Raw genomic sequence first — 15,088 nt, 5'->3', positions numbered from 1 at the left:
ACTGTGTACTGTGCTCGTAAATGAGTAACATTACACCAAAAGGCAAAGTCCATGTTAAATAAGATCCTGGATGTGACTGAGCCGTTGCAAAAAACAATGTTTGTAAAAAAAAACGCCCTACAGACTCGAACTTTTTTGGCTGAATGGCTGAGGGTCGTATCTAAAGACAGGTCGAATTTGGTACACCCCAATCTCATCAGATCCTTGGGGCCAAGCAGGGTTGAGGGTCGTTAACACTTGGATGACTCATTGCCTGGGAATACTGTAGGTTGTGAACTGGCCAGGAAATGGCGGTACATACAACAATAGATTCTTACATATGTGCTGGGTTTTGACTTGTTACTCATTGCATGCATGTCCTCTCTCTAGAGGGAATCTTGTTCCATAACATGTCAAAAAATTCACAAACTCAAATTGTCCAAACATCCCAACAATTGTGTGTGCCTAGCCTAAGAATTAGCAGGCATCTTGATTTAAACAGAGGTGGCGGGTGGCTACAGATAATAGGGCTTAGGCCCCTCGAACCGAATTACCAGCAGGCATTCAAGCACGGCCTAGAGAGGAAACTTTCTCTAAGCTGGACTTGGCAAAGAGGCGCTAATATCACCACAGGTGGAACACGTGGTAGACTACTGCAGCAGCTTATTCTGTGGCCTAAAAGCATTCCAGTTGAGTAAGCCACATTATTGGCATGCAAACATGCAATGCATTTTTGCATGCAATTTAAAAAAAAAAAAAATTTAACTAATAATTTCTTTCAATTTCACTTTCTTTTAGCCATCCGACTAATAGTTTCACCCACCACCGATGATTTAGATTCAATTGTTATCCTGGGTCCGGTCTAGAAACGACACCACGCCACGTAGCTCAACAAAATCAGGTCAACAGTTAAAGCACAAGGTGAGGAGAGAAAGCGGGGGATTACAGTAAAGTTAAACTTAAATTAATATTGTACACTCGTAAAAAGTCAAGTGCATAGCGAGGTGTTAGCTACCTCGCCCGGTTTACAGGACATCATGGGTTCGATTCCTACCGTTACGTATGGATGTTTGGAGATCGCATGTTCTCCCCACGGTCGCGTGGGTTTTTGTCTGGGTCCTCTGGTTTTTTTCTCCATATGTGCTTAGAGTATTTGGCTGCTAACACATTCCTGCGGAGGGAGCTGGTACGAACGTTGGGTTGCTCGGTCAATGGCCAGGGTCAACGGCGGCACCACGTGGTGTATTCCGCAAATATGCCCGACTGTGAGGGCGGGCACAAGCCGGCGTGAGTAGGTTAAACGTTGAGTTTTATAAGGGCACCACGGGGTGACCAGCCCCTCCCCACCCAGCCCCACCCCTCCCACCCCCCGCCCAGTCCCACCCTCCCCACCCAGCCCCTCCCCACCCTCCCCTTCCCACCCAGCCCCTCCCCACCCAGCCCCTCCCTACCCTCCCTTCTCCACCCAGCCCCACCCATCCCACGTGGACAGACATCCACAGACATACACAATTAATCCCCTCCCCCCTGTGAATTCATCCCGGTTGGGCTTCCAGTCCACTACGTTTCCTACCAGTATAATTTTCCACGTGGAAAGCCACTTCGTTGAGCTATCATTTGTGGCCAGGTCGCTTCTGAAAACAAGAGCTACACAGCTCAGTGGGCCTTACCTGGTCAAAAAAATAGTTTACGGTCGTTTTATATTTGTATTTAAGTTAGTCCCATGTAAGTGCAGACATTAAATTTAACCACAGTTCTTCGGTTCATTCTTTAGTGGATATATTTATGGTGCAGTCTCTCGCCGCCACACAAACATAGCATCCTCCCATCCCCAATTATTATAACCACACGTGAACAATAATTCTGCGGCAAACTTTTTGTTGTTCAATTTTGTACGAACTTTATTTTCATTTTTTTCTTCTTTATAAAATTCAGAGAACGTTTAGTGCCAGAACAGACAGCACTCAAACATCAGTAGAAAACACACTCGGACTTTATAAAAGAACTTGCGTCCATATACAAATACTGTGGGGTCTATCGTTAAAATGCACAAAATTAACCAAGTCACTTGACCTGCAGTGTTGGTGCCATTTAAACGCATACTTGACGTCAATGGCTTTTACAAGTATGCACATGAACCTAAGACATCTTAGTATAATCGGGGTGCATTATATACATCCGTATATAAAAAGCTAAATGTTTTACGATATTAGCAAATTAAAGAATGAATGAAGATCTATTTGGAGTTATCAAAAGGCACGTACATTACTAGGCGTGATTAATAGTTGCAAAATTAATTCAAAGGAAATAATATAAATACTATTGACTCCTATTTTACATTAAATACACTGAAACAAAAAAAAAATAAGTGGTCTCTTACAGGCAGTATTTGAAAAAATTAAATTACTGCAATGCATAGTTAAGAGTGGATAAATGTATGCAGGTACTCATGATGAAAGAATTTCAAAATCACAAGACAGATTCAGTCCCTCTCCTAGCATGTGAATCTCCGCATTGGCTTCCGTTGAAGAACGCTATCCCAGCAAGTGTTTAGTGCGTACCTCAATTCTTCAAAGGGCTCGGAATGCAAGCTGTAGAGTTAACGCAAACAGGGGTACCATGTGAAGATTTTGCAAACAGCAAAGTCCGCTATGACTGCGAATCGCACCGCAAAGGCCATGACCATCGTCACAGACTTCGTCCAGATATCTACGTTCCTTTCTTGGTCTCCCACTCCTGTGCACAAAATAAACAAACGGGTTACTGTTATCTTATTACCGAGGGAAGACTCACTGAGTCTCTTTTACAGTAGGGTCCTGCCCGGTATTTGTAGGAGGCAGCGGTGTTGCGGGGTGTTTCATCCAAAGTGAGGAATTTGCAGATCATTTTTCAGCATTGGGATGCTTGGCCAATACCAGTTTAAACTGTGGGTCTTTAGCTTCAGAAGAAAAGCAAAGAACCCACGGGGGAACCCATGCAGAACAGGGGGACAACATACGATCTCCACACAGCACGGCACCTGAGTCGTGAAAAGGCACAGGTGCTACTACTGCGCCACCCTGCTTAACTCCAACACATGGCCGGCTGGCAGCTCCGCCCACTTTTCTAAAGCCCCACCCACTCAATCACTAGCCCTGCCCACAGAGAGGAGGTAGTCTCTTGCTAACGTTGGTACCGCCTACTCTGCCTAACTCCGCCCACCACTCAGGAAGCCAAGCACCTTTTGCCGATGTCATGAATCAAGCACCACACCAGAAACATTCCAAACTGGGTGGAAAGAAATCTCAATCTACACCAATGTTTCGGGACACAGGGGACAGCCTTTCTGAAACCGGCTCCAGCGAACCGCAAGGCTTTGACAGCCATAGGACTTTGGCGTGTATCTCCCCCGTAGCGAGGAGGCTCTTACAGAGACACCAACACACCCCGTGCACCGTTGACGTGAAGGCGCCGTACCTTGGCCTTCTGCAGGACAGCGCCGGAGCAGGCGAGCGCATAGATGGAGAGAGGACGGCGCCGCATGGCGGCCTGGCTGTTGACGGGCAGCAGTCGCACCTCCGAGTCGGCCGTGTCGCAGCAGGGCAGGTCCCTCCGACGTCCTTCGGGAACCTTTGGCGGGGGAAACGCACACGCGCACACAACAGACGCACACACGCACAGAACACTTGTTGGTCTCGCCACCGCCGTATGATGTCCCAAAACCACCAATGAAATGTCTTGCCGAGTACTACTTTAATGATGGGCAGTAACTGCTTTTTTCCAACTTTGTTATTTCAGAAACATTTTGCGGCGACATAAAATACGTAAAAAGAAAAAAAAACGAGTATATTGTGAAACAGACGATATGATTATTATTAATCATATATCGTTCGATACACCGTACGCATCACTGCATTGCGGAAACCCCCATCACAAGTCGTGCATGAAACCGACCAACATGTAAACGAGGACAAAACCCTGATCCTTCACCAATGTTGCCAGGCGACGCCGAACAGATGGATGTATGCTGAACTTATTTCACTCCGAGTTAAAGCTTTCGTGACTGCAGGGATTCATATTCTTGGTTCTTTCGTTAAAGTCACGTAGAAGGGGGGAAAACACAATAATAAATAAAAATAAACAAGATTGTTTTATTTTTATTATTTTGTTATTTCCCTTCTACGTGACTTTACCGAAAGAACCAAGAATATTATTTCACTCCGTACGCACCCAACCGTGGGAATCGGAGGTGCGGGGGAGGGACAACAAACTAAAAACATAAGGCAGTTGTGAAGGAATTAGTTTTCAATCAAGATTTAAAAACGCATAGCTCCAGTGGCTTCCTAATATCGGACATAAGAGCGTTCCAAACGGCCACAGAAGCGCGTCTGAAAACGCGGCGATGCGGTGACCGCCTTTGTCCAACCAAAAGCCGCTGCTGCTGCGAGGGCGACCGGAGTTTCGCGCGATGGTTCACGCTCCTTGACGACATCAGCAAGGTATTGTGCTTCGTTTAAGGCAAGCACTGGTGCGCGCAGCCGGAAGCCCACGCAGCTCGGCGAGCACGTGACGGGCCACTTTCCGCACCTCGCAGGAACGATCGGTACCGTCGCGGCGGCAGCAAAGGACGGCCGGCGGCCTTTTACCTGGGGGACGGCGTCTCGCTCGGCCGGCCGGGGCGAGATGGTGAGCCCCAGCGAGGGCCCCCCGGAGAGCGCGTGCTTCAGCCGCTCCGTCACCTCGATGAGACGCAGCTCCAGGTCGACGCGCTCGCCCTCGCACGCGCGGCACCGCTCCTCCAGCAGCCGCAGCTCCGTTCCCTCCGTCTCCCCCGGGGCGCCACCGTCTGCGCCCACACGGACACCCGCCGCCGTTTCAGTTCCGTCCAGGGATTGGGACGTCGATGGATATTGTCCGGGTCGCTGCTAACACTTTCCCGTTCGCGACGACGTACTTGTACGTCGTCAGTTTTTTCCTTCCGATTCCGGTCCGATGACGTGCGTATGTTTTCGGAAGTTTATCAGTACCGAGGCTCCCACAAGGCCCTGCGGGAGGGCGTGTGGCACAGTTTGTCGACAGCTGTTGCTACAGTTCTCTGCGGTGAGTAAAATGTCTTTAAAGACAATGGCGAACGGGACCCACCGTGCAACTTGCAGTCATCTCGGAGTGAAAAAGGTTGAAGACGGGAATGGGCACATGATTCGTAGCCACAGCTGTAGTGACAAGTTTACTGGTTGTGGTGTGCCAGGCGTGGAAAAAGTGTCCGGGTTGCTGACCCAGAGACACATCCGGCTGAGATTAATTCCTGGTTATAGCCCCTGTAGCTTTGGAGAGGGGGGGCTCAGCCCCCCCCTTAGCATTTAATATTCAAAGATGGTTCAACGATGACTATATCATGCCCCACGGGTGAGGTTTTGTATGATCCCATTTAAACAAGGTTACGCAAATGGATTGTTGTCTGGTTCATCATCAACACTACCACCACCACGAATATCATGACCGTCTCATTGGAAGGTTGGCAATTCACGTGTTTGGTCAGCAGGGGGCGGTATATCCACTACCATGGTGGCAAGCCGACAAATAGATTCGCCCGTGTGTCGAGTGATGCAATGAATTGTCACATTTTGGGGGTATCAATTTGACTCAAAATCCTAATTTTTTTGTCAAATATTTTCCGACTCGTTTGTATCAGTTGCATTAAAAAAAATGGATACAGTATTGTTCACTCCGTCTATATATATAAAAGGGAAATTTGTGAATGTGTCTGTTCGAAATGTTTAGCATACTTCCCGACATGCAACAAACGTGAAATTTGGCATGTGGGTAGCTTCCAGACTATACACAATGCAAAAAGTATAATAATATACTTTTGTATTTTGGGGGGGTGGGGGGCGCAATAATGGATATATTTCGCAACCCGCATGCGGCAGCGTGACGCAGTGTGCCTGCTGACGACACGTATCCACCCCCCCCTACCCTCCGCGTAGGCCGTGTATTAGCCCAAGACAAGAATCTAAGTCCCGGGCGAAGCCGGGTAGTAAAGCTAGTTTATGTATAAAACGCCAGGAAGCAGCTTATAATAAACACGGTGCAACACAAGTATTGGCCAAACATCCCAACGCAGAAAAGTTACCTGCAAATGGGATCATACAGAGCCCTCTACTGTGAAGACTTGGCAGGATCCTCTCGAAAACGAGTCCTGACACTCAAAGGTAATAATTTCGTCATCATAACATCTGGAGAGCTGGTTAATACCTCAGTGGGCATTGCCTGGGATGATGGGGATGGTCTAGTTTTATTTGTATGTTTACCTTTCTTGCACTTTGCACTACTATCATGTTTTGATACTGTTTGTGGTTGTAACGTTCTTACCCGCCAACACTGAACATCTGTGAAAAAGAGCTTTATAGCTCATCGGATTCCTCCAATATAAATACCTCACTCCAGCGCTGTCCTCCAGACAGTCTCGTCCCCTTGACCTGATGAAGGCCGCTTGTGTTGTGGCCGAAACGTCGTGAGAATATTATTGTGTTATTTTATCAATTTATTATTTTATTCTCATTCTACGTGACTTTACCGAAAGAACCAAAGAAGATGAATCCTTGCAGTCACGAAAGCTTTAAATCGAAATTTTACTCTTATGTAATTGATAGGTAACACTGTCCCTGGCTGCGTCTTAGGGCATTGCATCTACAATGCGACCTGTGAAGGCAAACGAACCATCCTTACTGTCTACCAGACGATGGCCCTACTGCGCTGTAGCTGGGGGGGGGGGGGTAAAATTTACCGCGGGGGTCAGTGACAGTAGCAACATTCCTCGCTCTGAAATGATGTGAACTGCTGAAGCAGGACACATTCCCATCAAAAAAAGATCCCAGGGTGGCAGCATTTTATCCAATTTTGGCAGCGCTTTAGCCAAACGCATCACAGTCAATAAAAATCACAAGCGAGCAGGAAAGGGATATTTAAAAAAAATGAAGGGGAAAAATGCTTGCACAGGTTCATGGAATTGTAGCTTCAGCCATCAATCGTGAAATTTGCTTACAGTTGTGTTCACTGCTTGTCACTTGCAAGTGAAATTGATCGTTCCCACAGCTGGAATTTTTGTTGGGTCAAGGGGCAAAATCCTGACCAATTGCTCGTGCGGTTAAATGCCAGTGTCATTACATATGTGTGGACAATGTATCAATTCAGATTCGTTTCCTCTTCAACAACAAAATCGCATTGTTACAAATAATTTGCGGTTGCCTATTTTTGTCTCTTTCTGCCTTGAGATGTTTGTCGTTCATGAAAGGTTTTTATTTATTTGCAACAGCTACAATCTAGATGATTGATTGGTGCTGCGCATTTCCATAACTTTCAGATTCTGAGTGGAAATATTAACGTTCTACGAGTATTCCACTTTTACAAAAACGCATCTCAGATTATCAACATTGGTAGTCGTTAGGTGGCTCAGGCGTTGAAGTTCCAAGCTGGCACCGCTAAATTCCTGGGAATGGATCTGAGTTTCAGCCGCCCATAATAATACCAGGTTTACAAATGCGAGTGAGTGATAAGCAGTGATCAGTTCTCAGCCTGGTCATTAATGAAGGCTAAAAAAACCCCGTTACATATCAAACTTGATTTGAAGCTTTCGTGACTGCAGGAATGACTCTTTGGTTCTTTTGGTAAAGTCACGTGGAAAGAAAATAAGGCCACGACACAGAGGCATTGGGTCTCTGCGTATCTATGTCGTGTGTCTCTCTCTGTGTGTCTCTGTGTTGTCTCTCTCTGCTTGTGTGTCTGTCTGTGTCCCCATGTCTGTGTTTTGTCTCTCTCTCAAATTTAGTTCTACCTGATGATGATTGCTTGTGTTGCAATCGAAACGTCGAATTCTATTATTTAATTTATTTTATTTCTACGTGACTTTACCAAAAGAACCAAGGAGTAGTTACATGTCAAATTCGGTTTTCCACTTGGCCTGCTTTAGCTGGGAATTACCGATTTGAGTTTAAGTAACAAGTGAACACTCTTTGCAGGAAATATAAAAGGTGCACCCATAGTGTGCTTTTGAAATTATTTCAGAAGTAGTTCTGTGACATCAACTTCCAGCGACAATCGTTGACAAAGGTTGATGTGATGCCAGGCATGAAAGTTGTGAGCATGACTTTGCACCGATAGCACAAGTGAAAATATAATCGTGTAAAAATAAGACGAGACTCCCAACATTGATAAAACCACCACCACCACCACCACCGCCACCACCACCGGTGCATCCAGCCCTACAGCCCCCATTATGAGCGCACGCCTGCACGAAAACGCGCGCATCAACGAGACGACCGGGCACGGTGGAGCGGCACGGGAGACACGGCGAGGGCACCACACGAGGAGACTCAGGGCGGCAGCGTGGGGGGCCACGTGCACGCAGCGTTGGCGGGGCCGGGCCCGAGGGGCGGGCCCGAGGGGTGGGCCCGAGTACGTACCGCCTTGCCTCGCCTCCAGCACCTCGCGCGCCTCCCTGCGCTCGCGCCGCAGCCCGGAGAGGCGCGAGCGGACGTCCTCGCGCCTCCGCTGCAGCTCCAGCGCCTCGGCCTGCAGGCGCGCGGCGTCGGCCTCCACGCGCCGCCGCCCGTAGCGCTGGCCGAGGCTCGGCTCCGCCAGCAGCGCCGCCCTCCTCTTGCCGTCCTTGTCGCGCGGCGCGTCGCCCCTCGCGCCGCTCGAGTCCGCGAAGCACGAGGAGGAGGAGGAGGAGGAGGTGGTGGAGGAGGAGCAGGAGTCGACGTCGCAGGAGGTTCGCTCGGTCTCCTGACGCGCGCGGGGCACAAGCGTGGATGAAACAAACGCTCCCCATCGAGCATTCGCTTTCGGATGAATTTGATTAGCGGCATGAGAGTCGATGAGTAGCCGTCGGGACAAAACGCATTTTTATGTCGGCCAATATTACTTGTTTTGCTCGGGTTTGGGTCTCCAGGTTTTGCGCCACTTTTTGATGAACGACCAGTTTTCAACAGGGTTACTCCCTAATACCAACTCAACTTTATATATACAGATCCATTCATATTGCATCATATTGACGTGAGTTCTAGTGCATCGCCCCTCCTGTGTTATGAATGTACAGTCAGACAGGCAAGACTGGAAAGACGAAACACTAAAAATAATCATAACAACAAGAATAGTAATAGTTCACTCCTTTGTCAATTGCTGAACAAAGACCTCCCCCCCTCTCCATGCCGTGTTGTGCACCCTAAGGGTAACAACAATAATAATTATAACGCAATTTACGTCCACAGGAAACACTCGGGTCAAGAGAATTTTGCCTTGGGATGTTTGGTCACTTCCATTGTGATAAGCAGTGGGGGGGGAGGGAACGGGAGCCCCTGAAGAAAATCCAAACCTGATTCAAGGTCAGGTTTGTGAGTTGATTTTATCTTGTCTCATTTTCGCTGTCAGATTAGACGTGACATTGCCATTTAATCTAAATATAACTCGCGTAAACCATGCATCGCGATTGTAAGAATATACAAAAAAACTATTGCATGAGCGTGGAACAAAGTACATTATTCATGACGTTACGGGGCAAGGCAGCATCTCTCTTCTTGGTCCTTTCGGTAAAGTAACGTAGAATGGAAATAAAAAAACTAAAAAAACATAATATTTTATTATAATAATATTTTATTATGTTTTATTTTTATTTTTATTATTTTATTCTCATTCTACGTGACTTTACCGAAAGAACCAAGAAGATGAATCCCTGCAGTCACGAAAGCTTGAAATCGAAATTTAAAAAGCAGCATCTGTTTCACTAGAAAATGTTGCTCTTTCACGAGAAACAATGGTTTAATAATTTATTTTGTGGGCGGCTTTAAACGAAATTACAGCTTTTTCTACAGTGCCGTCAGCTCTCAAATGCACGGAAAGGAAATTGCAGCTGCGGCTGCGAAGGTTTTGGTCTAAATTTAGAGCGCACTATATAGAATTTTACGGCTATTTTAATTCCAACCTTTTCCTGTTTCTCTCAAACCGAAGGATGTTTTTAAAATGTCTTGCTCGGCAATTAACACAGTGGCCGGCAGACACAACGTGAGAGTAAGCACTCGCGCTGTTTACAGCGTCGGCTGGGTGGCGCTTTAGGAGATTCCGCGTGCTAGGGAACAAATGGGTCTTGTCTGATATTTGTACATTTTAATTACTCTGTGAGCCACGGACAAATCTAAGCGGATGAAATGAACATTTCCCGTGGTTTAATCTACATCTCATTTGCGTTTAAGAGCGTGACATTCCGTAAGAGGGCGTCTTAAAATTATGGCACCAGAGTGGTGGAAAACAGCCAAAATTAATGACTATCAGCAATGAGACGGAGAGCGGGCGACACGAATTCAATAATTTCACTGCCACTCTTCACATCTGAATATGATACCCAGTGACTTCTCCAACCTTCACTGACCGGTGTGCTGATCAATCTACCTCCATGACTGACAGTATGAGGAGGCTTTTTGGCCAGCAGTGGATTGATAAAGGGCTGTAAATTATTAGGCAAGGCCTTGCAATTGGCGGAAACACTACCACTTCGGGGAACTCTTGAAGAGCCCCTCCAGAAGGTACTTTTGGCCTACTCTTCCATGCTGGCCATGCGTATTGGTAGATGTGGTCATTACCACACTTGACCCCTGTGGCCAACCCATTTACACCGCTGGGTAGAGAGAAGCGGTGGGAAGCTTAATAAGCATGCACTGTATCGCAACTGCCACGCCCTGGGGCGGCATCAAACTGGTGACTTCGGGATTTAAAGTCCATTACATCTTCTACATCATCATCATCATCACAATCCATGGGCAGATTGCCCGTAGGTGCCCACTGCACATTTCGTCATTTGTTTCCACTTTCCTCTGTCTTGTGCCAATTATGCTCAAGTAGTGCCACAACCTCTTATGTCATGACATCACCCCTGTAATTTAGCATTTTTTTATCGTCATTATTATTATTATTATTACTTCACCGTACCTTGTCGCCGGGCGCAGGAGAATCTCTCTCGTGCCCCTCCACAGTGGCAGCGTCCCACTGCCGCGAGGAGCCAGCGCCGCCGCCACCGCCGCCGCCGCCGCCCTCCAGCCCACGCGCGATGCTCACGTAGTCTCCGGGATCGTGCAGCAGGCGACCGCCAATGTCCCGCATGATCTCCTCGGCGAGCTCCCGCAGCCCGGCCTCACCGTCGCCGCCGTCCGTCCCGCACGGCGTCGGCGCCGGCGGCACCGACGGGCCCTCCGACGGCGCAAGCTCCTCGGGGGTCGCGGGGTCGCGGGGCCCGTCGCTCGCGGAGCAGAGGGCCCCGCCGGCGGTGGCGGCGAGGGCGACACCCCGCGTGAGGTTCTCGTACGGGTCGTCGGACGGGGAGTGATCCCTGCTGCGGCATGGCGGGCCGTCCGTGTACACGTTGGGCGACGATGCCTGCCGCACTTTGATTCTGCCGACAGAAAGTTCGGAGGCGCCATTTGTGCCGCGGCATCGTTCGGCTGAACTTCAAACCTCGGATGGAATGGAAAGCGTTCACACTCGGGAAAACAATCAGCCGCCGATGACCAAATCGCCCTGGATGGAGCCAATCTTGTAAAATCTCGGAAGCTAAGCAGGGTTGACCCTCGTTAGTGCTTGTAGAGGTGACCACCCAGGCTTGCTAGATGCTGTATATAAGGTGACGGGGCTGATTGTCTGCCCTCTCATTTCCGGCTTCCCCCCACATGCAAGATGTGAACGCAATTGGCCAAACGCGATCCCAATCTAGCAGGACTCTCCTGAAAAAGACTTGAGGCTCAATGGGTCTTTTCGCGGGTAAATAAATCGTTGTTATTATTACCGCTCGGCAAGCCGATCTGAAACTTCCATCAAGAGTTTGAACTCAACACCCTCCCCGCCCCCCTCCCTCCCCACCGATTAAAACAAACACTTCCGGCCCGGTACTTTGAGACTGGCGCCAAGTTCGCCCTTCATTTATTTACGCGTCCGCGTGTTTCTGCTCGTTTGCCCGTTCCGCCGCTTGGCACCGCCACGCGCGGGCCGCTCGTACCCGCGCGAGAGCTTGGCGGCGTGCAGGAAGCGCGAGGACGTCTCCGTGTCGACGTGCTCGTAGAGCAGCGACTCGGGCTCCGTGCCGCAGCCCGTGGCGGCCAGCAGCAGGCCCACCCAGCGCCCCGTCTCCACCCACGAGGCGGCCTGCGGCCGCGTCACACAAACGCATGCTCGCTCGCTCGCTCGCTCGCTCGGCGGACGAGAGGCAGGGGTCCGTCGGGCCCGAGCCAAAATAGCGCGGCTGAGGAAATTCGACGACGGACAACCATGCACCTCCGATTCGCGTGGTTGGCAATGTACGGTGTGAAAGAAGTTCAACTTGCAAGCATGCATACAAACGTGGTGGTTCGAGAGCTGCGATATGAAACCGGTGACCAGAGTTGTATTCCTGGGCCGAGGCTAACATCACTGGTGACTGAAGTCTTGTTGAGTTCATTTATTTTAACCATCTGAGAGAGAACTCAACAACAATAACAACAAGCGCCGAATGCGACCGTCATTTTGCCTCCAGCATGATGAACGGACGAATTAATTAGAGACTCTTCGCACAAATGAGCAAACAAATGAATGACAGGATGCTCACGAAAAATAATTTAAAAACTCATTGCGGGATGTTCAATCGAATGAACAAGCGAATGACTAAACAAACGAACGAGAGCCGGTTCGAGTGAACGAACAAACGAACGAACGAACGAACGAACGAAACAAGCGGACGTTCGGCGCGAGAGCCGACACCGGTCGAACCTCAAGCGTGGCGACCTCCTTGTCCCCGCGGAGCAGGCGGAAGGCGAGCGGATGTTTGGGCACGAGGCCCGCGGCCAAGCGGCAGCCGTGCAGGGCGGTGCTGCCCACGGGGGGCTCCCCCTTGGCGCCGCCGCCGCCGCTGCCCAGGAACAGCGTGCGCCCCTCCAGCGAGCCCCAGCACTCCTGCCAGCCGCTCTCCGTCAGCACGCTCAGGCAGCCTGCGGAGGCCGGGAGGGAGAGCCACGGGTCGTTAGGTCATTTGTTACGTGCCATTAGCCGCGCGATGTGATGCGTCAATTAAAATCCTTTTGTTTTGGGATTTTTTTTTTAATGTATATAACCTGTCGTTATGTGCGTGTCTCATCGTCAATACAGACTGTGGATGAGATTCACATTTATTTAATTGTATTTGTCTTCCCCCAACCCCTCCCCCCCCCACAATTTTATGTCAATTGTGTTATCTGTCATGTCACGAGACCATGAATCTGTTTGGAACTCCTGCGGGGAATTGCAACTTCCCATGTTAGAGAACGGCCTTCTGGTGCAAGCGTTCTTCCTGATGACGAACGCTTGTGTTGCAATCGAAACGTCGTAGTTTTTTGTTATTTTTTGTTATTTTCTTTGAACCTATCTACGCGACTTTACCGAAAGACCCAAAGAATATGAATTCCTGCAGTCACGAAAGTCAAGATCCAACAACCCTTTTCAAGGGCGGAAAAATTGGAAATAATAAAAATGGCATTAACCAACAAGAGAAAATTAAATCGATTCTTCAATTGAATAACTAACACTGAATTGTTATAATTAATCGATTTGCATGAATGGTGAAGCATCACATGACTAGAAATCGGCACGATTAAATTTTTCCCACGCAATTACAAAAACTACGAGAACACAGCAAAATCTAGATGCACGTTACATCAGAATCCGCATGGTGCATTTGTGTGTGCACGCCTGTCTCCCGACCAGCACGGCGTTTATTCACCCCTCCCCGCTCCCTTATTTCACGGCGAAGAGAGTTGTATTCACGTCTCCCATGGCGCTGGCCGGCGCTCAGCCAATGCCTTCACGCGTGCCAAACTTGACAAACCCCGTTCGTTTGTTGTGCGCGACCTCGCGGTGGCACGTGCCCACACGTCGGCGCGCTCGGCCGTGACGCCGGCGTCCATACCAGACGCGTCAGCGTCCCCCGCGCCACCAACGCCGCCGCCGCCGCCGCCGCCGCCGCCGCTCGAACCGCCGCCCCGCGCGCTCCGCTGCGGAGACTCGGGCAGCTCCTTCTTCTTCTGTCGTCGCCCGATGATCTGCGTCAGCCTCTTGCCCGTCGCTTTGCCGAGAGACCACCCGGGACGGGCCGCTTTGCCTAAGGAAGGGGGTGGGGGGTGTGGGCAGCGGCACGAGGGAACGGGTGGGTATGGGTAGGCTGCAAGCAGGGGGGTAACATCCGTCCACTCCACGCACCACCGCCTTAGCGCCCGGTTTCTCTGCGGCTCAATACTCGTGCCCCACCTCTGGCGACGCTCATCCCACAGTGGACGTGTCGGACACCGCACCAAATTACTTGCACGGAATCATAACAGGGGTGCCTGAGAGCCACCCCTGTTGCCTGCCTATGTGCACTGTCTGGCACAGCGGCCCCTAACATCGGGAGGAGAGTAGCAGGTGACTACGACCGGCAAGTCATGGAGTGGGACCGTCCGTTATCGGCTACGTGGCCATCAGCCAGCACGACCGTCGTCTTGTCATCGAGAAACAGCTTCTTGTGCTCCACATCACCAGAATCTTCCAGAACTTCTCCGTGACAAAAAGAGTTGGGAGAACTCAAGCGACAAAACTGCCGAATGGAGCCGGCGAGGTTTCGCGCCCAGTGAGGAGCTCGCGTCTGCCTCCAATTCCAAATGGCTCACGTGGCGGAGCCGAAACAGACACGAGAGTGTTTTGGCAGATGCAACTCTCTCATGAAATCATGGAGGTGGGGGGGGGGAGGGACTTCTGCACAACCGAACAATGTGCTTGGTCAGGAGAAGCAAACCATGGATCATCTCCTCAATGCCCTGCAGCACCACAATGCACTCCTCAAGATTTGGCAATGACAAGACCAGAAGCGGTGGCCTGTGCAGACTATTGGGGAAAAACCGCAGAGGTTGGATAGGAGACTCGAAGAAGGAGGATAATGGCAAGAAATGGTACTGCGAGTGCATTCGCCATCACAGTCGGGCCCTGATCTAGCAATGTAAGTACGTATGCATGTTAAACTTATTTTGCACCATACATAGCCAACCGTGCTAATCGGAGGTGCGGGGGAAGGACAGCACACTACACGCAAAAAAGCAATTCTAGAGAA

The 15,088-nt window shown here is 49.8% G+C and overlaps 1 protein-coding gene across 1 annotated transcript in view; it reads right to left on the bottom strand.

The window, feature by feature from the left end:
- Positions 1 to 1,853: 1,853 nt before the first annotated feature.
- Positions 1,854 to 15,088, bottom strand: part of LOC116941325 (actin filament-associated protein 1-like) — a 54,519-nt gene continuing 41,284 nt past the window's right edge. Inside the window, exons 11-18 of the mRNA XM_032952286.2 lie at positions 13,916 to 14,107; positions 12,745 to 12,962; positions 11,999 to 12,144; positions 10,939 to 11,398; positions 8,421 to 8,742; positions 4,605 to 4,804; positions 3,436 to 3,588; positions 1,854 to 2,715 (exon numbers count right to left, since the gene is read on the bottom strand). Coding sequence (XP_032808177.2) covers positions 2,689 to 2,715; positions 3,436 to 3,588; positions 4,605 to 4,804; positions 8,421 to 8,742; positions 10,939 to 11,398; positions 11,999 to 12,144; positions 12,745 to 12,962; positions 13,916 to 14,107 — 1,718 coding nt within the window. The 3' untranslated portion in view covers positions 1,854 to 2,688. The remainder of the gene's footprint in view (positions 2,716 to 3,435; positions 3,589 to 4,604; positions 4,805 to 8,420; positions 8,743 to 10,938; positions 11,399 to 11,998; positions 12,145 to 12,744; positions 12,963 to 13,915; positions 14,108 to 15,088) is intronic.

This window comes from Petromyzon marinus, chromosome 11 (genome assembly GCF_048934315.1).
Source record: "Petromyzon marinus isolate PM22_M1 ecotype Great Lakes invasive population chromosome 11, UKy_Petmar_22M1.pri1.0, whole genome shotgun sequence".
Classification (NCBI taxonomy): Eukaryota; Metazoa; Chordata; class Hyperoartia; order Petromyzontiformes; family Petromyzontidae; genus Petromyzon; species Petromyzon marinus.
Note: the sequence above shows the minus strand (reverse complement) of the source record. Positions and strands in the feature narration are given on the sequence as shown.